Source organism: Cheilinus undulatus, linkage group 11, assembly GCF_018320785.1.
Source record: "Cheilinus undulatus linkage group 11, ASM1832078v1, whole genome shotgun sequence".
Classification (NCBI taxonomy): Eukaryota; Metazoa; Chordata; class Actinopteri; order Labriformes; family Labridae; genus Cheilinus; species Cheilinus undulatus.
In genome coordinates this window covers 30,806,651-30,833,326 of record NC_054875.1, presented here as the reverse complement: position 1 = coordinate 30,833,326, position 26,676 = coordinate 30,806,651, and the positions used below count along the sequence as shown (strand labels likewise).

Here is a 26,676-nt window from a genome sequence, read left to right as displayed (position 1 = left end):
TAAGCTAAACCAAGCTTCACCAAACTCAGCTAAGCTAGCTAAACTTAACAAGGCTAAGAGTTGCTCTAAGCAAGTTAGAGTTAACCCACGCCTTCCCCAAACGCTTAGTATTGGGAAACCTTTAATACCAAGCGTTTGGGGAAGGGCAGAGGATTTGAAAAAACACTCAGAGTGTGATTGGATGAACATTCTGCCTGTCACATCTTTACAGGCCAATCAGAGCAACAAAACATGTGATGTAGCCGCGACCGTGGTGCGCGTGCGCAGCTACCAAAAATAATGCGAACCATGGCAACTGAAAACAAGGAAATGGGCCTATCCATCTGCTTTGCAAGGTTAAGTTAGAGTTAGATTTCTCCAATAAAACATCAAGTAAGCATCTGTTCCTAAACATTTTGACTCCTAAAGTCCCTGTAAAGTGAAATTCAAACTTTGTGTGGAAACACTCCAGGTATGGTGGAATAAGTTTGCTGTAAACATATTAAAACACTGAGATCAATGTGTAACTGAATTTTTGATTCAGACTGTTAGAAAGTTTTTCACCTCTTTCCTGGCTTACTTGAGCAGGGCATATATAGGAGTCTGTGACATCACTGGTCTTGACAGCGAGTTCCCCCCCCCCAGCCAACACTACAATGATATAAAGCACAGAGCAGTTCCTCTTAGTACAGTCTGTAGTTAGCTAAGGTCACTGCCTTCATTGAAAATTAACAGTCAGATACGTGCTGTGTTTTTGTTAATCGTGGGGTAAATTTTTTTAAATCTATCAGCCATAGTGGCTTAAAGGTCATTAAAAATATTGTAACAGAGCAATTGGTACAAAAAAGCTCCAGTAAATTTAATCTCCAACTTCTCTCTCTCTGCCAGCCACGATCTGATCAGAAGCATTTGTTTAATTTGAGAGGTTCGTATTTCTAGTAAGTGGGCGTGGCTTCAGCTCATTAAGTGAACACACCCACACCATACTAGAACAGATTTTACAGCCTAATTTTTCCTAAGTTTGAAACTAAATTTTTTAAACTTAGAAATTCTTACATGACTCAAATTTGGCTTGGTGATTCATAGCACAGTGCCATGTCATACAACAACCCTAAAATACAATATATATATTTTTTATCACTTTACAGGTACTTTAATTATGGTGCATGTAGTACAATATATATGAGATATTGAAATAATTGACCAATATCAATGTTTTTGTTTTAAAGATTTATTTTTGGCCTTTTTGCCTTTATTTGATAGTATAGGACAGGGGATAGAGTCGGAAACAGGGGAGAGAGCGGGGAAAGACATGCAGGAAATAGTGCCACGGGCCGGATTCGAACCCGGGTCGCCTGCGTATATAGCATGCGCCTTAACCACTCGACTACCGGCGCGCCCCAATATCAATGTTTTGACACAATTATGAAAAATTAATCTTCTACATTAAACTTCTGAATTACTTTCTGACAAAAATATCATACACTGTTTCATTTTTAAAATGTCCTTAGCTATTAATAGGGTTTAAAAATTATATTTATATATATATTTCTTTAATTTTTTTACATTTACAACTTCAATTTTGTTTGCAGTTTTGCTACCTTTAAGTTGTTTTTAAAGTTTATATAAAAGCTCTATAGTTCAAATGCATATTTCACAGTAAAACTAAAACAATGTATCAACATCTACTATCATAACCTTTCAAAAATGTCTGAATCATCAGATGCTCAGGGATCTGTGTTTTTCCACTCATAGTATCAGGCTGTGTAACACATGGAGCATCAAATGGGTACTCTTTTGTAATTCTTCACAGTGACAAGATGCTTCCAGTCCAGGGTGTACCCCGCCTCTCGCCCAATGACAGCTGGGATTGGCTCCAGCCCCCCGCGACCTCGAACGGGATAAGCACCATAGAAAATGGATGGATGGATGGACACAAAGCTTTTCTGTTCAGGGGCACAGTGTGTGGAAATTGTTACCAGCAGAGGTCAAACTGGATCCAAACTGGGCTTCTTTTGTGAATTCATTGTTTATTTTGATGTATTTTTAAGGTCTAGCTAAGGATGGGCATTGCAAATTTGCGCAGCCTATGAATCACTGGCATTGGGCAAAAAACCTTGCAACTCCATTTTTCCATAATTTTTTTTCTCATAAATCAGTGCTATTAGTGTCCATATACTTCTGTCTGTGAGTTTTAACAGACTTCAAGCAATTAAGGTGTCAAAAAGAGGCCGACTATGACCATTCAGTGTAAAATCAGCTGAAAAATACGGGGGTTTTTCATTCCTTGAAAAGTGCTGATTTTGGAGATACAAGGTTTTGGGCATCACTAGTAAAAAGATACAGCCTAATGTGTGGCTTCAGTTGTACTAGAGTCATGCTTGCCCCTACACCGACCAACATAAAATAAATAAATAAACATATATATATATATATATATATATATACTCTTAAATTTTACTCACTTTTCCTACAGTAATACAAATTCTCATTGTTAAATGAAACTAGCAACTACCTGATGTGAATGCGCTCTAGCACTGCTTCCAGCTCATATGGGCAATATGGGACGGCTTCTGTACTCAAGGGAAATACTAAGTGTAAGCAGGTGCATGTTATAGAGTTGGGTTCAAACTCCCAACCTATGTCAGCCACCATGATGACACGTCCCGTTACAACTGTAAAAATCAAGAATTCCTCTGTTTATGAAAATTTAAGGATATATTTGAGATACTGTGAGACCTCGACTGAAACTATAAAACATAGGAATGGTCAATTTTCAAATCAATATTGATATTCTAGAGCAGAAAAATCAGTAAAGCAGCCGAGCTCACAGGCTTTGTATTGCACCGACACCATGTGTCTATATGATTCAAATCCATCTGCAAGGAGAATACAGTAAACATTATAATCTGCAATAAGTCATCTTTTGATTTATAGTGTTTCTGTTAAGCACAGTTCATAAAATACACAGTCAGACTAATCCCTTTCATATCACAGACAAGACTGGGATGTAAACATTGTTTATCTCTGGGGCTTAAACTGTAAATCCCACATTTCTGCATATACACTGATGGTAACTAGACTTAGGGCACTAATGAGCAGGAAAATGTGGTAAATCTATTAGATTCAGTCAGTCTATGTCTGTAGGGAGTGTAATGTAATTTAGTTACTTAATGATTAAGTTAATCATTAATGTTTTGACTGAGCAAAGGCCTTCAATCACCAGCTTTTAACTAGTAAAATCAACCATGCAGTAAAAGACAAAGAAACAGGACAAAGACAGAAGTGATGAGGTGAATAAATATGTCAATAATTATAGATATGAGAAAATAAGAAAACACAATGAAGAAAAAAATTTTCTACAAATGACAAGGACCGAAGCAAGAAGGACAAAACGTAAATTTAACATATCAGAAAAGGAGGCTGTTTTTGACCTATGGAGACACCTGTTGTTATGAGCTGAAAGTCCAGAATAGAGAGGTGTTGCATAAATCTTTGTAAAAATGTCTAAACGGTTAAACCTGTACTTGGATATTTTTTGTTCCTGGAATGATAGAGAGGTAGGAGAGGGTAAAGTCCGTGTAGATGCTGCTAAAAGCCCTTCAGGAGTAAATGGTGATGACCTCACGTCCTCCTCCGCGCACCAGGAGGACCCGATTGAGACCCTCAGTGAGCACCTCTAGGAACTCCATGTCTGAGAGAAGATCGAAGTGAAGGAGTAACAGCACATATGATACATAAGCAACACATCACTGACTTCTAAGACTTGGGATACTCAGACATATATTGTTTTTTTGAGCCTGGCTGTAATCCTGCTGCAAAAAATGGCATTTTACAACGAGACTTCTGGGCCTTCTGCAGCCACTGGATCAGCAGTGTTGGTATGATGAGTAAAACAGCTGGCGAGTCACAGCTTTCCTCATATGGTCAACATTTTTAGCTAGTGAATCCCAAACAAAGCTTAATCCATTTTAGAAAATCCAGGCCCTTTTCTTTTTAAGACATTATACCCTTAAGCCAAGTAGTGTGATCTAACATGATACATGCAAGTTTTCCTCTTTTCTTTGCCTGTATCAGCTAAACCTTTCATCACTCACAGTGTCACATTTTCAGAGCCTGAACTTTTTTGTCTTTGGTTGTCTTGTTTTCACTTAGATTTTTTAAAGCGAGAAAGCATCTGTTCTGGAGTGCACTTGTAAATCCATGCAAAGACAAATGTTTGATGAATTCAACATTAAGGATACAGTTTTCATCACCAACACGGTTCTTGGGTGGCCCTGGCATGTTGAGCAGGACAAGTTTTGCCTCTTTGGACTTCTTAGTGATGACCTCATTGAGCCGCATCGCTGTGTGCATTCGCCTCACATCTGTCTGGTTCCTGATTACAAAAACATTCAGTCACTTTGAGTTTAGGTCACAAATCAGTCTCTTTGCTGCTTAGAGTTTACTTAATGTAGGAAATGTTAATACTTACAAGTTCTCCCACTCCCTGCAGCAGCATGTTGGGATGGAAATAACAGTCGGTTACGTTCAGGATGTTACTTCTCAATGAAGGAAATTGAATAAAGGAAAAATAAAGGAAAGAAATGGAACAATGCCTGTAAACTAGTTCAGATAGAAAACTTTAACTGATCTGATTTCTGATTTGTAATTTAGTTTTTAGAGTTTCAATATGTAGAGTTTCTTTTAAAGGCCAGATTCAGTCCACAAGCTGTGATTTAAACAGATTGTGCAACTTCAGTTCAAAGTTTTGTTGTCACACACATGAACAAAAAGCATCAGTTAAGCCTAGACAAATAGGCCAGCTTAGATAAATACTGACCGCTGACCCAGCCCTTGACTGTGTCCTTGACTTGTATCAATTCTGTTTGCGGTGAAACTGAGTGGTCACTCACGGCTTCATGTTGAAGGGGTCTTTGCCTGCCTCTGTGTTGCCTGTCTGTCCTTTGTCTGCAGGTGTAGTGGGAGATGTAGGACTGGTTGGACTGGTGGGCGTGGAGGCATTCTTGCTGTGGATCAGCTGTACCTGTTTAGGGTTGGAGACAGCCACAGACTGAGACAGGGACACCGTGACGTGACAGTGTGACAGGGTAAAAGAGAGAAAAGAGACACCTGTCAGTAAAGGTGAAACTCTGAGGGCTAGAGGCCAGAGGGAAATCCCAGAGTGGCCAGTGGGAGAGTGTGACTGTGTTGCTGTGAGTGGTGCTCTCATGATGAGATTTATTTTGCCCATGCCAGAGTGCAGAGAGGAACAAAGAGAGAAAAGATCAATAGACTGGTCATTTCTTACTAAGGAGACATGCAGCATTACCTCATCCTCTGGTTTTTCTGCCACACTGGCGCCCTCTTCAGTGCTTTGCTGGGAGCGCAGGCCGGGCGTGTTTTTACGCCGAATGGACCCACGAGATGAGTCTGTAATGCTCTGAATCTGTAGTTAGACAAAGGTACAGAAAAGGGGCAAGTTTTAAATTCTTGAAAACAGGACTCAACACAAACAACTTTTTGCAAACCCACTCCTTCTCACAGAGTTATCATTTAAATGTCAAAATAAAAAACAAAAAACAAAAAGGGGAACTGTAGCATCTGAGATTCATCATGTGAAAGTAGTTAAAATGATATGAGACCTAATATGATATGAGGTTTCTAAAGTTACATGTGGAAAATTTTCAGGTTTACCTCTCTCTCCATCTCATTCTTGGTCAGATGCATCTGTTTGAGGATCTGTGAGCGTTGTTCCATCACCAGTGTCTTTTCATAGGTGTATGCTGAAATGTCGCTGTCATGCTTCAAAACAAAAACAAAAAACAAAAATACTCACTTACATGTTCTGAAATGTACAGCATGTAAATTTCACCACCAGGGGGCTCAAAATCAAAACAATAACAAAACTTAAAGAGTGGTGATGTGCTGCATGGCTCTAACTACCTGACCTTTACCCACTGACATGCTTTCCTTTTTGAATTGAGGACTTCAATTAAAAAACTGCTCTTTATAAGGAGTGGCAAACTCAAACAATGTTTACCATTAAACAATATTTTATCTGATTGTCAGTCAGATTTACAGTAAAGGCACAGGACTAGTGGTTTTATTGAGTCCTTGGACAGTAACGAGCACTGTGCTGCTTTGATTCTGTTGACTATGTCATTTTAAAAGACAGGTGGTGCAACACTGGTCTGTCAGAGGAGTCAGTCTGTTTTTTTAAAAGTTATTCATCAAACAATGCAGTGTGTGCAGACTGATATACCTCTAAATGGTGTGCTGCAGGACTCATTCTTAGGACCGCTGTTATTTATATCAACAGTATCACTCATACTGTTCCCAATGAAAATTTCCCCTATATGCAGATGACACTGTCATCTACTGCTCCGCTCCTACTCAGCATCAGGTGGTGATGCTCTGTACATGCATGCATCTTCTTAATGCTTTAGATCAAACTATGGCCCAGGGGCCAAATGTGGCCCGTGGTCCAATTTTGATCAGCCCGCAGCAAATTCTGGGAATAAAATGAAGTAATGCTCACATTTGAACATGGAGCATGTGCTCAGCTGTGTTGCACTTCATAGTTTTAGCATGAGACGGTGCTACCATGCAAAATCTGTAAACAAACAACTCAACAAGAAGAATTCATAGATGTGTTTTTTGTGACTAAACAAAGACAACACTGCACAAAGTGAAATTATTGGCAACCAGAATAATAACATCCTGTTTCCTAAGTCCCTGATGAGTTTTGGTAGCAAACAGCAGTACCAACAATATCCCGGTGGCTGAGCCAGTGGCAGCTAGGGCAAAACAGGGCCCCCTGAAATCTGAATGGCATCCCCAAAAACCTGGAATTGATTGTCTATTTGCCTTGTTAGCCATTAAATTGAGCTTTTAGCATGAGTTCAGGCAGGCTACTGAGTGAAACTCTGCCCTCATCAGCTGATCTAATACAAGCCCTCATCAGCTAATGGCCAGCTGATTTGCCATAAGCACGCTATTGGCCAGTTGCTCTAATGCTGCCTTCTTCAAACTGCTCTTGCCTGGCCAGGCTCTGCCGCTCTTGCTGCAAACTGCTCTTGCAAACCTCCTCCACCCCACCTCCTTTATTCTGCCCTCAGTGGAAAAAGTTTGGACACCCCTGCTTTAGATCTTTGGATACTGTTTCCTACAGGGTTCTGAGGTTTATGAAGAATCTGAAGTCCTTAAATCATCATTGTACTCCGTATGATTGAGATGGGTGGCCTTCATTGACCACTTTTAGGCTTAACCATTGGCATATCCCGGAATCTGCATAGGAGACTTTATGTCTTTAGGAGCTGGTCAGTTTAAATCTTTTTAAAGGGTACATTGAAAGTATCGGAGGGAGATGCATCAGGTTGTAGATGTTTTAGCTAATGACTTTCTGCTCTGTGATTTAAGATTTGTTATTTTTTGTCAGTGTACTGCTCTGTTTTTTATCTTTTGGCCTGGACAATCTCATAAATGATTCCTTATCTCAGTGAGGAGTTCCTGGTTAAACAGATTTAAAGAAAGACAACTTCTACAGTTATTAGTACTACTTCTATTACTATTACTACTAATAACAAGAATGATGATGTTCATTTGAAAGGTAAATATTAATGGACAATACTGGTACCAGTCTAGACAGTCCAAATATGCCACATTACAGCCACTGGCTGGTCTGTAGTCCCTAAGCATGAAAATTCTACATGTTGTGCCTGAAAGTAATGAACAGAGGCCACTCAAAGCAAAAAAATATTCCAAGTCTAAAATCTAACTCACATCACAGGACAGGAAACTTCTTTAACAGTTTCCCAAAGAAAACCTCTCTCCCTGCTGGATATTGTGTGAGCTCAGATTACATGTCAGACAAGTCTCTCACCATCTCCACCACTTCCACCTCAGCATCAATGCGCAGGTGATAGAGGAAGGTGATGAGGTCTTTTTTCATCTGGATGCTGTTGTCATCCATCTGAGCCACGGTGAAGATGCGCATCTTACACTTTCTCCACACCTGTAAGAGAAAATGGGAACATTCACAGTGAGCAAACGACACATTGTCAGAGTTCTTCTTTAACACTCTGTCATCTATAAGTTAGGTTTATTATCTTCAAAAGTTATTCTCCTCACATTCAATCTGCTCCGAGAAAAAAATAATTAATTCTCACCTTGTGTTGGCGGAGCAGGAAGGGCAGGAGCATCAGCATGCCTCCATCATGGACGATCCACCACACGTCTATGTGTCCTTCAGTGAAGCGCTCTCCGTTAGAGGGGTAGCTGTGGATGTTCTTAGGAACCAACAAGGCCATGCTGGCTATCGTTGTCTCTCTGACCACCTCTGCAGAGGGATGGAGGAAAAAAGGTTTGTTATAAAACATGGTAGAGGGCCAGGGAAGAATTCACCTCTCTTTTATTTATTTATTTGATCTCGGTATGTGAGGGGGACTTTGTCAAAATGAACACATTTCCTCTGGGGATGGTGACGATAGATATGATACGATATGCTACAAAACAATATAAAACAAAATGGTTAAACCTAGGTCAAACAATCCCAGCAGTTAGATTAAAGTGTTGTAATTTTTGCAATTCATCGCTTTTTCCTAGTGTAAGCAGGAAGAGTTTTAGACTTACCAATAAAATTCCTGCATTCCATGTGATACTCAGGCTGTTTCCAGTTTTTGGGCCAGCAGACCATCACAGTATTGTGCTTCAAACCTCCCAGTCCTCCAACCTGGACCAGATAGGACGTCCCATCTCTTAGATTGGAGGAGATAACCACCTGAGAGAAGCCCTTCACCTTCTCTGTCTCCATCAGTTTACAAAGAGACTGAAAATATACCAAGAAAGAGATGGCCGGTTTATAACCTTTAAAGAACAAATCTACTGTATTGATGTTATTTTTATTTAAGTAGGAGATGTGTGGGGTTAATCTGTGTTTTCCATCCCAAGTCAATGTTTAAAGATAAGAGGATGGACCTGATCTGCCTTCTGGGACTCAGCATAGTTGTCGAGAAAGGTTCCTTGAACTGTGGCCCCAACGATGGTCAGACCCTTCCCCGCTTTCAGCTGATTGGTCAGAGAGAGGAGACGAGGCTGCTCCACATTCTGCTCAGCATCCATGCCAACCAGGACCATGATCTGGGGCCTGGCAAAAAAACAAAACACACCAAAGCTTGACTTTCATAGATTCATGAGGTGATAAAAAGTCATCAGATATAGTTTAATGTGGTACAAACAGACCTCCAGTTCTTGGTGTGAGGAGGCCCCTCCTCCAGTCTCATGAGAGCGAAGCGTGCAGCGCTGAGAGAGATGCCCCGAATCCCATCACCCCACTCCTTCTCAGCTCTGTGACACAGAACATGATGTAGGTGATGAGAAAAAGCTCAGTGGTATCTAACTAAGCAGTGATGACAACTATTTATACAGCAGTTTCCACATTATAATTCTTCTGGTTCATCCAAGTTACTTTCCTGATAATTACTCACCCACAGAATTCGATGTATTTGTAGATGCAGGAGGCGATACCCATGGCGACTATGGCGTAATACCAGGAGCAGATGAACATGAGGGACAGACACAAGCTCATGCCCAAGAAAGACAGAGCCCTGGAGAAGATGAAGGATGAAGTTTTGTTTATTTGTTCACTTACATCTCCAGAAGTTTTTGCTGTAAAAAAATGTGAGTCACAGCTATAAATGAACTCAAAACTAGAAAAAAAAAACATACTCAATGTCATATGTTTTCCTGATCAACAAAGTCAGTCTTACTTTTAACTGTTGCTTAAATTCCTACAGCAATGCATGATGGTCATTTTAGTTGACAGATGATCAGTCCTAACTTTCTTTGATCTATTTTAGCAGTGAAATGGTTCCTCAGTTGGATGTGATGTTACAAAATGTTGACCTGCAGGGGTTAAAAAGGTTTATAGCAGATTCCTGTCACTGTCTGATGGCCTTCTTGATTTTAAAAACACTTTTGGTACACTTACTACAGCTGGCCAGTAGAGGGCAGTGTATGTGATGACTTACATCTGGTGAAGTGGCTGATCATCATAACCAATGCATTTGGTAGAAAACGCCCTTTGAACTGTTGTTCACTGTAACTTCTATGTATGAAAGGGTTAAATCTTTTCTAGTGTAAAATGAATTGTTACACTCAGGACGTTTGTGATAGCCTACATAAATGACAATAAAATTAAAATACATTTTTTGAAAGAAAAAAAAACCTTTATTGCATTATTTTTTAAATATCAAGAATGGATTTGATCATAAATATTATATACAGATTTATTTTGGGGGGAATTTAACCCTTTAGATGCCACGTTAAGTGCATAAAAACCCTGATTTTTATAATGTTAAAAGATAAAGAATGAAATATTTTCCATATACTACATGCAAATTGTATTTCATCTTGAATATATTAGTAATGAGCAACAACTTTGATTTTAATGGTGTAAGTGGCCAAAAATAGAAAACATGTATTAATAGCTATAAAAATATGAAACCCCTTTTTTTAATTGGTCTTTTTGCATGCATTTCATTAGTCAACATGGAAATTTGGTAATCCCTTGAGGGATGTCGTAATTATCTTGGGAGCTTTCTTATCCAGGGAAAAGGACATAAATAAGTTGAAATCTTGAGAAAACCAACAAAATGTACTCGTCATCACAGGAAAAAACTTAAAAATAAATGTATATATTGTATGTCTACTTAGGGCATCAGTAATTCATAGACTTTTTCCTCTTTTCTTTCTGGGCACACCTCTGCAACCGACTGGAAACAGCCCCAGTTTGGGTCCCAACCCACCAGATGAGAACCACTGGCTTAAAGCACAACTTAATCTTTAAACTACAAGTGTTACTTCCCTGCATGGTTCTTCCCCACTCTCACATCCCTGTTTCTGATTCTATTCACCGTCCTCCTCTCTTAAAAAGGCATAAAAAAGCCCAAAAATATACCCCCTACCTGAAAAAAAAAAATCAATAAACACACTGACCAGTGGTAGAACTTAAAGCGAGGCCTCCAGTTGGGGGTCCTCAGCAACGTCTGCAGTGCACAGGCAAGATTCACAAACATGTAGCACATCAAGAAAAACCTAAAGAGAGAGGGACAGAAGCAGGGTGTGAAGAAGAGAAATAAACTCTGCAAAAAAAAAGGAAGAAAGATTGTAAACACATAATGCCTCCGCAGAAACTACTCAACAAAAGTTTTTAGAGACATTTCAGTGCACTTACATGGAGAGGATTGGAGCGACTGCATCAAGCGAGGCAATAATGATCCCAATCTCACAAATGCTGGCAGTGAGCAGGAGGGCCCAGGTGGGCTCTCCATTAGCTTTGCCATGCCCAAACACCTGCAGCAACAAGAAGGGCACTTTTTAGTATATCTTATCACATGATCTTGAACAGTGAATGCAAGCCTTTCTCAAACTTCAGTGTACTGCACATCTGACAACTAAAATCTTCTGGGTTCCACCAAAACTCTCATACAACCATGAGACTTAAGTATATACCTCCAGATTTAAGTGTGATTAATGAGCAATTGCTTTAATGAGACATATGCAAAGTCACGTACATTTTTTTATATCCATGACAAACACACTTTGTGGTCCAGCACACTCTTTTCTATTAGCACCATTGTCTTTGAAGGCACTGATAAATTCTTAAATTAGGGAAGGGAGTGGCATAGAAGTGTCACCAGTTAATCCAACTCGAGTTAAACTGTGACACCAGTTCCACATCAGACAAAAAAGGTCACATGATTTAACTTCTGGTTGTGTTTGTTAATTTGGAGACTTAATAAATGACATGTAATAAAGCCTTTTATTTGATTTAATTTGAAAAAAGAAAATTTCTACGGTCTATCTAGAAATTGTAAAGGACTTCTTACAGCCCACCTGCAGTACCAGGCCCTGGTCTACTCTATGGGAAAAAATGTGCTACACAAACGAGACATGGGATTTCAATTTACCACAAAGAATAATAGTTATTTTTCAAGGTTTGTAAATCTCCTTTTTAATATGAACACTTTAAAGTCCCTGTACAGTTATAAAAAAAAATTGTATTTCAGGTTTGTTGTGTGACAGGCCACTGTGTTTTAAACCACCAGGCCAAATTTCAGTGATGAAAAACATCTCTAAGTTTATAAAATTAAGCTTCAAAATCAGGAGACAGTCAAATCTGCGCTAGGATGGTGTGGGCGTGTCCATTGAATGAGCTAAAGCCACACCCACTCACAAGAAATACGATCCTTTCAGATTTTGAAAATGCTTTTGATCCTCTGCACAGCTCTAACAACTGTACTAAGATAAACTCCCTGGTGATTTTATGTCATTGCAGCGTTATCGTCCATCGAGACTGGTGATGTCATGGGCTCAGATTTGCCCTGCCTTCATTAAAGCAAGCCAGGAAAGAGGTGAACAACTTTATAACAGTCTGATTAAAATGTTCAGTCACAGATAGATCTCAGTGTTTTCATGTGTTTACATCAACCTTATTCCAACATTTCTAGTGTGTTAAGACACAAAGTTTGAATTCCACTTTACAGGGACTTTAATGACAGAAATGAATGGGAAGGGAAGTGAGTACTTACTCTAAGAAATGGGATGATGCCGTCTCGAGAGATGGCCTGTAGGAGACGTGGCGCCCCAGTCAGACTCTGTAGACCTGCTCCACATGTTGAGAAGAATGAGCCGAATACAATGACCCAAGGGGACGGCCATGCAAGCGTCCCGATCACCAGGTTACCATTGACCCCTTCACCAAACCTATAAAATAAAGCCAAGACAAAGCACTCGATGGATTATTTAGAAATATAAATAATAATAAAAAAATACATCTATTTACTTTTTTAAAGCTATATCTAAAGATGTGACTAAGTTCCTACTAGCTACTGTTGCTCTGCCTGTCGACATATCATGAATTAATTCAGTTAAGACCTACTTGTCCCGTAGGACGACTCCTTCTATACAGGCACCAAACAGCACAACACAGGACATATCTGTGGAAGAGCTGTTAAGAAAGATAATATCTGAACCAAACATCACTTTGCTGACTAAGCTTAAAAAAGACCAGCAGTAAGCTCTTTCAGATCAACATGGCTTGTGTTTCATCGCCCTTGGCTTCTTGAAGGATACACACAGTGGAGGTTGTAGTGATAGCAGCAATCGTTCCAATGGGGATCGACTTCTGAGCATCACGCAGGTCGCCAGAACGATTAGAGCCAGCCATGATACCTGAGGAAAGAGCGCAGTGAGATAATCAAATAACTGATAAAATGTTTGATGTGACTGCAACATGTTTTTTCTCGGTAACCTCTAACCGTGAACCTTAATCTGCTCACTTCAAATATTATCAATGATTTATGGAAGGTATATCATCAAAGAGGCTTTTACTGTTTACTACTGCAGGGACGCATTAAAACCTGACAGGTGATAAAAGTTTGGACTGAGTCCAAATTGATGGCTTATCCCTTAGGGACGTTTTATAGGAAGGTCTTGCTTTAATGGGAATAGAGGTGAGGAGTTTTCTAATCATTAACAGTTGGAAAACACAAAGGCTGATAGAGGGCACAGGGGGGTAGAACTGCCACGAAACCCCAGGAGGCAAATAAAGCCAGACCAGGATGTAACTGGGAGACACTGCCTTGACTAATTGAAAGAAAATGCCTGATCTGGGTGTATATTTCAAACATACCTCTGTTTTATAGATGCAGTTCTGAGAACTTAAGCGTGACATTACAAGAACAAATTCTCATCTTTTTCCTCACAGAGACCCTTAAAAAAATCTGTCAATGATCTCTCCAAAGTTTGGCTGCAGAGTTGATGCTGGTGACTTCATTATGGAGGCTGTATTCTTAAGAACTGTGCAAAAGATCTGACAGGATTTCACAAGGCCCCTTGTGTTTGGAAGGACTTAATATGTAAAATATAAAAGGGGCCAAAGTCACTCAGTAACTTCAGACCTCTAGCTCTTACTTCTCTTGTAATAAAGTCTTTTGAAAACATTGAAAATGGCTTGCTCTAAAAACTGTGGTGGAAAATCTGGACCCCTTACAGTTTGCTTACAGGTCAGGTAGGGGTGTTTAACTTAATCCTGACACACTTTGAGGGAGTGAAAACATTTGTTTGACTTGTTTTAATTGATTTCTCTTTAGCTTTTATTTATTTTGGCAGGAACTCTGGAGAGCATCCACCATATAAACTCCAGTCTGATATGTTGGGAGACTGATGTTTTACTTGTTGATCCCAGCATGTGAGGCTGAATGCCATCTTGTCAGATGCTCTTCTGTCCTTCACCAGATCACCACAAGGGTGTGTCCTTTTACCCCTTTTATTTGTCCTGGACAGTAGCTCTTAGGGGTCCACGATCACACCGGCGTGGTTTCATCATGCGCTACTTTTGTCACATGACAGCATGAAAACAAAGCTACATTTTCCATTGCAATCACTTTGTGTGGAAAATTTTAGCTTTCTTTCAGTTTCGTTTGATGTCATTAGGCCAAGTAAAACAGGAAATACGATCATTTTAATTTGTTATAAAAATTAATTATACATAAGGGACAGTGGACCATGCTGTACAAGACTGCAATGGTATTTTTTCATAATTTCAGCACATTGTAATTTCTTTTTAAAAATGACAATTTATTGTTTTGAATAACAATTTTTTAAATCCATTTTTGTGAGGTGTTGTGCTATTTGGAGGCCCTATATCTAATACAGTAAATTAAACTTAAAAAATAAAAAATAGAGTTTTCATTTTATAAAGTTGAGGTAGTTCCGAAAAAAAAACTATATCAAACATGAGCATGGTATACATTTTCTGAGTGGTTTATTTTGTCAAAAGAAAATTAACAAAATGGAAAAATAGCCAGTGGACCTCCAAGGGCTAATGAGCGTCAAAGCCAGCCTTTAGATTGTCAGATCGTTATGTTTTCTGATGATTCTGTTATTGTGTCATCTCTCAGCACTGACGGTTCTGACTCCGGCCCTGCTGTGTCAGAATGTATTGACTGGTGCAGGTCTTCCTGCCTCAACATAAACGTGTCAAAGACAAAACAGATGACAGCTGATGCTCAGCATCCAGCTAATTTTTCCTAAAGCCATCGGTAACTAGAAAACCCTCGGAGTGTGCAGACCTCCGCCATTAGTCCTATCTCCCAATACTGAAGGATTCTTTAAAAAATTCCTGAATCCATTCCCATGTGCTCCCCACCATGGCATTCACCGATTACTCCCTGCAAGGTGTGGTAGAAACACGGTGAGGTAAAGTATTGGCTTCGCCATGGGTGGGCTGTCATGGTAGAAGCATTGCCTGCCGGTGCCAACAGATGCACTGACAGTCTCTCCCATGGTCTCACTGGATCACTGGAAGTCATGACAGAGGTTGAAAATTCCTCTTTTCCTCCCAGCATTGTGAGTATTCTTGCTACAATTTGCTGTCTTTCTCCCTGTTACGCTCCGACTCGTCTACTTGAACAGACATGCATTTTTTAAAAACTTTATAAACTCCAAAACTTTGAATAGAAACACAACCAAAATGCTGCTGGGATTGAAGTTACTCACGTCCGCCATCTCTTGGTGTAAAGTGGTAACAGCCCATTAGCCCTATCTCCCAATAGTACAAAATCCTTAAAAAAATTCCTGAATCCAGACGGTGACCCAGATCAGTCTCGAAATCTAATCAGTTCTTCCTTATGCCATTTCTGACATTTCCTGAAAATTTCATCAAAATCCGTCCACAACTTTTTGAATTATGTTGCTAACTAACTAACAAACAAACCGACGAAACCCACCTGACCACATAACCTCCTTGGCGGAGGTAACTATGCTGTTGAGGCTGTGCAAAACTACAAATATCTGGGTATTGTCACTGATGACACACTAACTTCTGAGTCCCAGGTGGAAGCAGTTTGCAAAAAGGCACAACAACATTTGCACTTTTCAAGAAAGCTAAGGAAATGTGTGTAAAAACTTCATTTTAGACCCTTAATGACGTAACATATCTGTAAAGTCAGGACCCTCTAAAAGGCCCATTTGATCCTGGCTGATCGCAGCCATCCTTTGTTTTAAGCTGCTACCATCTAGCGTCAGATTCTGCCTACCAACATGCAGGCTAAGAAAAATTGGCTTTTCAAATGAGTAATTCTGAATCTGTGTTATTTTCTATAATGTACTTTAATTGTATTTTATTTTACCATCCACTGTCTCTTTGAGCTTTTTATTTATTGTGTCCCTATGCTGTATTTATGATTGGTCTGGATGTATGTTTAACTGCTGACTTTAAAACAAATTTCCCTTCATGGGGAAAATACATTGACTTTGAACTGTGAACCTTGAACCTTTGTAAGTATATTTACTCTACTGTTCTTCACCTATATCGCATGTTTGGTAGTAATGTGGTGGGTCATCAGCAAGGTCAGATTTATAAACTTTTAATTTTGAGGACTGTCACACAATCAAATATTTTAATCACAATTAAGTTCACAAAACAGTTTTTGTAGTCACTCATAATTCATCTCCCTTTAATTCACATTTTGAAATGCCACTTTTTTATATCTAAAACTGTTCTTGTTTCATTTTTTAGAAGATAGTTTGCTTTTATGCATTTACTCAGTGAGGTGATTATTAGATAGAGTTAAGAAAGGAAAAAGTAGAAAAAAATGGGTGGTGAAAAGGGGTTAAAAAAGGCCATAAGGTGAAGCAATGGGTGGCTAAAATAGTAAAAAGGGTAGAAAATAGTAAAAATCACTTCAATATAAAACAAATGTTGCAAAATATGTGGAAACAGCAATGAAAAGGGGTTAAAAAGTGGCACGAATATGTATTCAGAGCCCAATAATAGCGTGACACACTTTTCAGCTCCAAAAAGAAGTAACAGTTAGCCAGGAGGCTAGCACCAATGCTTCTAAAGCTGAGGACACACTACAAGATTTTTTTTTGCCAGATTTTACCCATGATCCCCAGTTGGGCAAAGTCTGCACCAGTCTGCACTAATTGGGGACAGTCGGTATGGCTAGTTGGCACAAAAATCTGCATGTGTGTGAGGGGAACAGACCCGATCTGACCTCATCAAACATGTTTGAATTTTTTTGAGCCAAAGCGTTGCATGGTCAGGTAGTGTGAACTGATTACTGACCCAGTTGCAAACACATGTTTCCAACAGCCAATGAAACAGAGAGGGTGGGACACAGGAAATCGCGTCAGAAGACGACAGGAAGTAATGGGAATATCAAAACAACGTTGGGGGACAGTGAATAAATGTACTTCAAATAGAGAAACTTATTTTGTAACTTTTCTGGTTTGCAGCTGCAAAGTTTTTGGTATTGCATAAATCACAACTTAGCGATAAAGCACTTAGTTCGAGCTTTAACACAGCTAGTGCAGCAGGCCACAGAGCTTTTAATAGATGCTTTTGATAAAGAAAGCCATCAGACATCTTTTGACTAGACGTGCTGTGTACCTACCTGTGACTGATGGAAAGTAAATCCCAACCAGGAGGGTGAAGAAGCTGGTGATGTCAGCTAGGACGTAGCGGTTGGAGCCGGTTGTGGGATTGTTTGGATCAGCTTCTGATGGGAGCCCACGCTTCTCCAGGAACATCCCTTTTTCCAGGTAGTTCCCAAAAAGGTTCTCTTTAAATACAGAGAAGGATATAAATGAGTGTGTGGGGTTCATTGATCCTTGGAAGGTTTTTTAAACACTGAGAGAAGGAGGTTATTTATTTAAGCAATTTGTTATCTATTTTATGAAATGATATTTCTTTTTCCTAAAAACTCTGACTGGTGGAACCTAAAGCATTTCAATTATTGTCTTTTACCTGCCAGGATGCCACTTGTGACCCCAGGGATACCCTGTATCTCTGTGACATTGTTGTTGGTGAAATAGTCGTCACATGTGGCATTGAGGCTGTCAGAGTCACAGAAAGTCCTCCACAGTTTGGTGGTGACGGTGTCGTTGTCTATTTCGATGACCTTTGCACAGATGTCGTATCCTTTCGAAAGAAGTGTACGGTTTCCTAGAATGCAGACGCTGTAAAAAAGAAGTCAACAAATGTCATAAACCACCATCATTACTGGAGTCTTTTCCTCCATAAATCATCACTTACGGGAATATAGGAGGGTCCAGGGCGGTCTTAATGACACCAGCGTAAACAGCCAGGATGGAGAGGATGACACAGGCAAGGAAGACCAGCGCCAGCTTGTTCACATACTTGACCCCGACGAACACCACCAGCGCCATAAAGCTCAGAACGAGGGTGCCATACACCCGCATGTTGTTAAGGAGAGCCGCTTCTGCCTCGGGCCCCTCCAGGCCTTCAAGCTTAAAGATGGCTGCCTGGGGAACAATATAAATCTGACAGGATGGATATATGGAGGGATCGGATGAAGAGGAGGAAGAATGTGGTGGAATATGGTGGAGAAGTTTGGTCATCCAAAATTCACCTAGAATTAAAAAAGTGAATTGATTTAAGATTTCTTTTCTCAACATGGTAATGTCAACCTTTAAAAAACATAATAACCAAGGAAAAACTTCATTTCATCACAATCAAAGCTTTGAACAATGTAAATAATAAAAAAAAGAATAAATTAGATACAATAAAGATTTATTAGATATGAACATATATTAAATAAGGTGATAGAAAGTTAAGTCCAAGAGAGTTACAAATTTTACTTTAAAATTTACATTTAAAGTCTTTAAATACTGAATGTAAAATAAGAAAATATTTAAGAATATATTTAAGAAGGGAGTCCTTCTTAAAGGAGCAATGCTCACTGAAATCATTGGAGGCTAATGCCACTTATATGGCTAGGTACCTCATATGACCCTACTTCAAAAACACTGAAATATCCCTTTAACAATGACACCAATTGTGGGGTCTAAGCACTGAAAATATACAAAAAAATATCAATCAGAAATGCTTAAATGTGTATAAAAAGAGTCCTAATCTTTAGATACCTTCAGGTCCAAAGTTTTGCCAGAAAGCATGACTCATTTCCATATATTACAGTCAAAAACACCCTTGACTCTATATTGGACTGGGATCTGGCTGCAAGAGATGACATCTCCAAATTAAATAAAATATTCCAGTCTAATGATGTGTCCTCCCTGGACAAAACTAAATCCGCGTGGGAACAGGATCTTAATATTGAGACTGCAGCTAAGATTTGGACATGCCGTACAGCGTATTCAATACAGTCTTAGGCATAGTCTAATCCAGTTGAAGATACTACATAGATTGCATCTCACTATGGTTAAACTGCAAGTTTTATGCAAATATGGATCCTATGTGCAGGGGCATAGCTAGGGATTTTGGGCTCCAGAAAGAATATTACACAGGGCCCCCCTTAAGCAGCAAATTTTGTGTCATTTTTACAAATATCTCTACATTTTAATGTATTTTTTAACCATAATTTCCCCATTTCTGTGCAATATTTTTACTATGGTTGAACTGAATTTACTTGCATTTCTTTGCAGCACTGAACCACACCATTTGGACATTTTCAAAGGGGGGGGGGCAGTACTGTATTTTACTCTATTTGATACAAATTTCACTCTGTTGTCCAATTCATTTAATCTCTTTTGATTCAACAATGACACTAATTACTAAGAGAAAATAAACAAAAACACACTTTTCATTGCAGGTTTCTCAAGGGGCCCTCCCTACTGTGGGCCCGGGTAATCAGTACCCTTTCCCCCCCCTGCTACGCCCATGTGTACATGTCTAAGATGTCCCCTAAAACCTGCAACAACTGGACATAATGTTTAATGGATACCCATCTCTACACTCATTTTGGAGCAACATTTTTTATGTCTTCTCAAGCATTTGCCAGTTAACAGTTAAACCCAATCAAAGAACCCAACCCAACCCCGTCTGTTACATGCATTTTTCAAGTATGTACTAAGTAATATTAACTTGTCCCCCTTTTCTGCATTTTTTTGTACTTTATTTACTTATTCCTATTGTCATTCATTTATTATTATTGATTTACTTTAAGTATGTATAAGTATCTTCTCTCTCTTTGTTTTTGTTGGGTGTTGTGGTGCGGAGTGGGAGTGGGGGTTATAAGTTTGTATGTATGTTCCTATACATCGTGTTTGTCCTGTAAAATATGAAAGATTATAAATAAAGTTTGGAAAAAAAGAGTCCTGATATTCATACAATAATCCCTTCATAGTATGTATTTTTATTTCAAGTGTAGATTTGCCTAAAATAAAAGAAAAAAGTCTAATTATGTGATTTCTGTTGGTTTTAGATTTTCTGTTTTGTAACATTCTTCCTTGTGTTTTCTTCATAATTGTCATATTATGTAACCAGTGGTTTTTACAAGCTAAAGACCCACAACCACATCCCTAATGAGACATTGTGAGCTAAAGTTACCAATAAATGACTGAACAATTGCACAGGACTAAACCAGGCTTAAAAATGTATCACTACAGAAGCCCTGTGAGGACACGCATGCAAAAATTTCATTTTACTTCATATCTGATGACAGTTATTTCTAGATATCTTGAGATCACATTGCCATGAGAAAATCAGCTTTGGTTTTCCAACAAAAGGAGTTACATAAATCCAAATTTGACATACTCAATAGGTTGGCCTTATGTTAAGAAGAAGGATGTTTAGGCCTATCTTGTTAGGATTTTATTCATGAAAATAATTACTGTACAATTGATGTTCATTTTTCACAGCAAAATTTCATCTTTTCTCAGGTGGGCCCTGAGGAGCTCCTGCTTCCATGCACAATATTACTTTTTATACCCGGGATAAACTTTATTTTAAAAGTCTGACTTAGTCAGATCATTATTACAGTCATGTGCATGATTTGTTGTCTTTATTATCAAGTTTTATCATCAGTGTGGTCACTTGTATTAACAGAGCCTGGGTGAGGAGGAAAAGGAGGATTAGTGACAGATTATAAGCAATCATCATGTGAGTAGTGTTAAGTTAAGGCTACTTACAAGCAAGATTTCAATGCAGCCAAGAATGTACATGGCACCTGCAAATGTGGTCCCCAAGTAGAAGCAGATACCAACTGCTCCACCGAACTCGGGCCCCAGGGAACGAGAGATCATGTAATATGAACCTCCAGCTGTGAGTCACAAACACACACAAGTCAAAGCACTGCTCTGTCACACACACACACACACACACACAACCTACTAAAGCACCTCGACACATGCCCACTCACCAGGGACGACTCCGTTTGTTGCGATGGCGCTCATGGAGATGGCTGTGAGCATGGTCTGAAACAGAGTAGGGCAAAGGGAATTCCTGAGAGGCAGCAGGTGGGGATGTCAAATTAAAACACGGGCCCACATGAACCGAAGGGACGAGGGGAGAAAACATCCGAAAGCACAAGAGTCTGACTCATCAGTTTACACTGAATAATTCAGGACAGGGACGACAACATGCCTGGTCAGGCACAAACTGACCCTTCAGTGATTCTGTGACACTCCCGAGAAAGTAAACTTTAGTGTACTTGCATGCTTAAAAATGACACCTTCATATATTTATCACCATTGCAGAGAAACTTTAGTGGAGACTAGTTAGAAAGGGAGACCCTGAGTCACCTTGTAGTTTAGGTGTAAGCCCATGTCCAAGAGAGCTACTGCTGTCACGAGTAAGGCTTAGTTACAATACTTCTTCAGGGCAGTTCTGATTGAGGATAGCGGCTCACAGACACCTGCAGCCGACATCACTCTCCTTACAGAGTTCCCTGTGTTACTGAGTGCAGGTGTCTTACAGTCCCTCTTCAGCTATCTAAAGATACATTGGAAAAACTGACTCCAAAAAGAAGAGCTGAATGGAAATTTGTCATCCAAAGCTGTTGCTTATTCTTCTAATGGCTAACTACACAAGCTACAGTGAAAACACTGTGTTGGCTGTAGAGTGAAAACCTAAGCTGAAATAACTCGGTTTAGCTTAATTTGGTGTTTTTCTCTCTGAAGCAGACCCAAACAGCTGTTCAGGTACACTGAGGCAGAAGAGCACATAGCCAGTAGCCAAAGCTCGGATTGCAAAATAGTGCCAAACACAGAGGCTTTCTGGGTGAAAAATAAAGCACTAAAATTTTTCAATATAGCATCCAACTGAGCCGGCATTGTTTTTTTTTTTGGCTCATTTTACCCTAAACTTGCTTAACTAGAATGGCCTTCTGAGGCAGCAGACCCACGCCTAAGCAGCACCACCAAGGAACTGATTACTATGGTGTTCAAAATTTCAAAGTCTGAGAAAAAACGAACGGGTGCGCGAAACATCACCAAAATCTAATCAATTCTTCCCTGTCACCATCCCAATATTCCCTGAAAGTTTGGTGAAGATCTGACTTTCCTTTCTCGAGTTATCTTGTACACATACAAACAAGAAACAAACAAAGATACGGAACCCTTTACATAACCCCCTGCCGATTTCATTGGCGTGGGATAATTACACAGAGCAACTGTACCCATGCATGGCACTACATAGCCTAGTTTCCTCAAGTGTGCCCTGTTTGAAGGCACAATGCTCACCGAAATCCTTTGAGGCTGATGGCACTACTTTCACCAAGTACCTCATATAATCTCATGTCAAAAGATATAGAACTATCCCTTTAATAACTGGTTGATCAATAAGTTGAGTCTGAATCCATTAAAGTATAAATAGAACGATGAAAGACATAACAAATTAATTTACGAATTATCCTTAAAGCTTTTTTAGCTGTGTTTATAGATGAAATCTAAAATGATAAGATGCTTTATAGATTATAAATTAAATCTTGTTTTTCTAATGCTTAATAGTGTGAGGTTATTTTAAGTGTTACCATTTAAGATTAATAACTTTTATGCATACTTTTTAAAACTAAGTAGCAAACAGCTGTGTGCAAAAGAAAAGTAGGTGATTGTGGTGAAGGTGGTGAGGCTGGTGGCAAATGAGAATCTGTGCAATGCACATAAAGATTAAACCTCCTGTTTTATAGTTTGAACACAGAATTTGTTTACTGAGTAAATGTGTGCTGAAGTAACCCTCGAGATCCAAAACACGCCAGGGCAAAAGTTTACAGCTGTTGTGTCTTATTTAAAAGCCACTTTTTCATGTGACATCTGTTTCCTGAGCAGTTGTGTTGCTCAACAGTAGAGGCGTCTGCAGTTTCACTCACTGTGGAACAACACATGAAGACGATGATGAAGGAGCCTAAGACGCCTCCGATCCCGACCATCCAGGTCATCCGTAGGAAGAGGATCACTCCAAAAATGTTCTGGATGCATGGCAGGTACACACCCATCAAAGTGCCGAGCTGTGGAGCCTGAGAGACAAACAGGAAAAGCGGTGATGTCAGAGAACGCGGTCCTCACTGTTCAATCAACAACAGATTTATTTCTGGTTTGAATCTGTCATCGGCCCAAAGATTTGTTCTGCCTCCTTTGATAGTTCTCTCATCAGAAGCAGCAGTGGTAGTTTAAAAATAAGTGGCATATCTGCTTACTTCAACATGTTTTATACACTGTTTATAAAAACTAAATTTCTGCATGTTGCATCATTTGTCTTGTGATAAAAAACCCAGATCTTTACCAACTTTATAGAGTAAAATTTCACCAGTCATTAACGTGAAAGAAGATATGATGAACATCTGAGCGGGAGTGGAAATGGAGCAATAGATACAAAATATGAATTTTCAGCAAAAAGAGATAAAAGAGATATTCGGGTTGGTTTCTTTAGTAATAAATCTAAAGAAACATACAGCCTTTTTCACACACCAGGTGTGTTGACTTGCACTTAAAAAAGTCAGAGGGGTCTGGCTGGAGACTGTAGCTCTCAGACTGCACCTCTCTAAAACCATGACTGTGAGACACCCCATCTGTCAGAACAAATATACATGTTAGAACCTCCAAAATACTGACTGACATGCATTAAACCTTTGGCTCAATTAGGATAGCGGTCAAGGTAAGGGTTAGGATACTAAAAGGTACCTAACTACAAATCATTTAATAAAGCAGAGTAAACAGTCTGCTAAAAGCCCTTCCTCCAAGAAAACATTATAACATAGCAAATGTATCTTCCGTAGCTCCGTTAGCTGTGTATGCTGCATAGATAATGTAGATACATAGCTAGCATAGCTATATCTAAAGCTCACAATGCTCATGGATATTCTAATGAAGCCACAAAGCTACTGTTGGCTACATAAGCTACATAGCTTTATCTACCTTTACTATATCAACCTTTAGCTATTATTTTTAAAAGTTATCGTTGCTAGAGCTAAATTAGCTACACCAGCTGCATAGTAATGTTAACTACTAGTATAGCTGTGCAAGCTTGAGCTAAAGCTAATGAAGCTAAAGTGAGGCATTGTTACCTCCACCAAGGAGGTTATGTGATCAGGTGGGTTTGTTCATTTCTTAGTTTGTTACTTTGTTAGCAACATAACTCAAAAAGTTGGGGACGGATTTTGATTTTCAGGAAATGTCAGAAATGGCATAAGGCAGAACTGATTAGATTTGCGAGTGATCTGGTTCACCGTCTGGATCCAGGAATTTTTTAAAGGATTCTGTACTACTGGGAGATAGGGCTAATGATGGAGGTTTGTGCTCTCCGAGTGCTTTTCTTGTTTATGTATGTACTTCTGAAACTGGCCTATACATAATTAACCCCCAGGTTAGACCTATTATTTTTTTCTGAGAAGGGCTGTCTGAAATCTGTGGTCTGCAGCCAGAGTGTCCTGGATAAACTTAAACTGTGTGGTTAGTCTGTTTAAAACTGGACTTGAACATTGGTCTGACTGAAATTGGACTACAACTCAAGGTTGGACAAACAAACTATCAGAGATCAATTTTCCCTTGCATGTATATGTGGCAGTCCTGCGATTGACTGACAACTTGTCCAGGGTGTACCCAGCCTCTCACCCAATGCCAGCTGAGAGAGGCTCCAGCCCCCCCACGACCCCCAATGGGATAAGCGGTATAGAAAATGGATGGATGGATGTGTATGTTGCTTGTTAGCTCAGTGGTTTACCTCACTGGCATTAAAACAATAGATTGGGTGTTCAAAAGCTATTCAGGGCACAGTGAGTACCCAATGTTTGCCCATGAGCAAGGTCCTTGGGGACTCCTGTCCCAAATATCCGTCACTTTGGACAAAAGCATCTGCTACATGGCATTATAACACCTCAGTCGGACCAGACTGCGCTTAGTGCTCTGTACATGCTCCTTAGTTGCCTGGTTGAGTTTTAACCCTGAAGCAGAAGAGCATTAAATGTTACATGTAGCGAGAATAGCATTTCTTCTGATATTTGCATGTACTAATAGTATGGTGTCATCTCATTTATAACAAAAGTAGAGCATATATAGTATGAACTAAATGTGCAAAACCCTGGCACCCTGGCAGAGGTAGACATACTCCTGTCAATCAACCGGTCTCCCCATAGTGCATACTGGGACAAGGACAGTAGTCTGGTTAATGCCTAATTAAGCTAAACCTGTAGTTTGACTTTACTATGCATGCATTTTAGGGGGCATATTTTTAAAAAGGGGGACCAGAGGGTGTTCCAGAGGAACAATACTCAGCCTCACAGGTTAAGTATATTCGAAAGTGCTGGAAAGAAGCCCCCAGCCAGCTGTCAAACCTTAGATACAAGAGGAACAATGCGGACTACGTCCAGGCCATGGGGCAGTGGACCAGATCTATACCCTTGCTGGGCTTCTTAAGGGAACATGCTGAGTGTGAAGCAGTCAGGATGAGTGTCAGCACCTCCAAGTCTGAGGTTCTCTGCCTGAAAATGTTAGATTGGTCCCTCCCAGTGGAGAGTGAGCCTCTGCCTCAGGTGAAGGTGTTCAAGTATCTCGGGGGCTTGATTAGTGCGCTTCAGCAGTACTGTGGGCGTTGTGTTGGTCCGTTGTGGTGAAGAAGGAGCTACGCTGAAAGGCAAAACTTTCAATTTAGCAGTCGATCTACCTCCCAACCCTCACCATTGGTCATGAACTCTGGGTAATGACCAAAAGAACAAGATCTTAGATACAAGCAGCCATAATGACTTTTCTCCAGAGGGTGTCTGGGCTTAACCTTAGAGATAGGGTAAAGAGTTCAGCCATCTGGAGAAAACAAAGAGTATAGCCACTGCTCCTTCACATCACAAGGAGCCAATTGTCATGGTTTGGGCATCTGATCAGGATACCTCCTGGGTTCCTCCTTTTGAGGTCTTCCAGGCCCGTCCAATTGGTAGGAGACCTTGAGGGAGACCCAGTATTGGCTGGTAGGATCACATATCCTGTTTGGTCTAGGAACGACTCGGGATCCCCCAGAAGGAGTAGGAAAGTAGCACTTGGGAGAGGGATGTTTGGATTGACTTGCTCAGAATGCTACCACTGTGACCCGGCTCCAGATAGGTGGAAGAAAATGAATGAATGTAAATGTACTAGACTGTCAACCAATCCCCAAACTTTTCACTATCATTTAAAGCTCTTATTGGTGCTGCTTACATTGCCAGGGTTGTATCAATCTGACGCATACTATTGCATTGCTCTTTACGTGGTACTCTACCTTGACAGGTTTTTTGGAAGGTCGTGCCCCCTCGTCATTATTCTCGGCCTCTTCATGCTCTTTGCTGCCGGTAGGCAGGTTGGAGTAATTTGCCAGACTGCTGAGCAGAGAGGACACCATTGGACTGGTATCCATTTCCTCCTGCAAGAAACAAACAAAGAAACAGATGGTCATAAAAAATATCTGGTGATTAAATATGTGGGCTT

The 26,676-nt window shown here is 39.8% G+C and overlaps 1 protein-coding gene across 1 annotated transcript in view; it reads right to left on the bottom strand.

Moving 5' to 3' along the window:
* slc12a5b (solute carrier family 12 member 5b) overlaps positions 1-26,676 on the bottom strand; it is a 78,456-nt gene that overhangs the window by 6,604 nt on the left and 45,176 nt on the right. The window contains exons 3-25 of the mRNA XM_041799210.1: positions 26,471-26,611; positions 23,097-23,243; positions 21,150-21,204; positions 20,920-21,050; positions 18,065-18,312; positions 17,777-17,988; positions 17,424-17,591; positions 13,096-13,194; positions 12,902-12,959; positions 12,552-12,726; positions 11,195-11,313; positions 10,957-11,055; positions 9,447-9,566; positions 9,202-9,306; positions 8,938-9,106; positions 8,593-8,788; positions 8,130-8,299; positions 7,844-7,975; positions 5,656-5,763; positions 5,291-5,407; positions 4,875-5,005; positions 4,454-4,468; positions 4,240-4,357 (exon numbers count right to left, since the gene is read on the bottom strand). Of these exons, the coding sequence (XP_041655144.1) occupies positions 4,240-4,357; positions 4,454-4,468; positions 4,875-5,005; positions 5,291-5,407; positions 5,656-5,763; positions 7,844-7,975; positions 8,130-8,299; positions 8,593-8,788; positions 8,938-9,106; positions 9,202-9,306; positions 9,447-9,566; positions 10,957-11,055; positions 11,195-11,313; positions 12,552-12,726; positions 12,902-12,959; positions 13,096-13,194; positions 17,424-17,591; positions 17,777-17,988; positions 18,065-18,312; positions 20,920-21,050; positions 21,150-21,204; positions 23,097-23,243; positions 26,471-26,611 (3,033 nt within the window). The remainder of the gene's footprint in view (positions 1-4,239; positions 4,358-4,453; positions 4,469-4,874; positions 5,006-5,290; positions 5,408-5,655; positions 5,764-7,843; positions 7,976-8,129; positions 8,300-8,592; positions 8,789-8,937; positions 9,107-9,201; positions 9,307-9,446; positions 9,567-10,956; positions 11,056-11,194; positions 11,314-12,551; positions 12,727-12,901; positions 12,960-13,095; positions 13,195-17,423; positions 17,592-17,776; positions 17,989-18,064; positions 18,313-20,919; positions 21,051-21,149; positions 21,205-23,096; positions 23,244-26,470; positions 26,612-26,676) is intronic.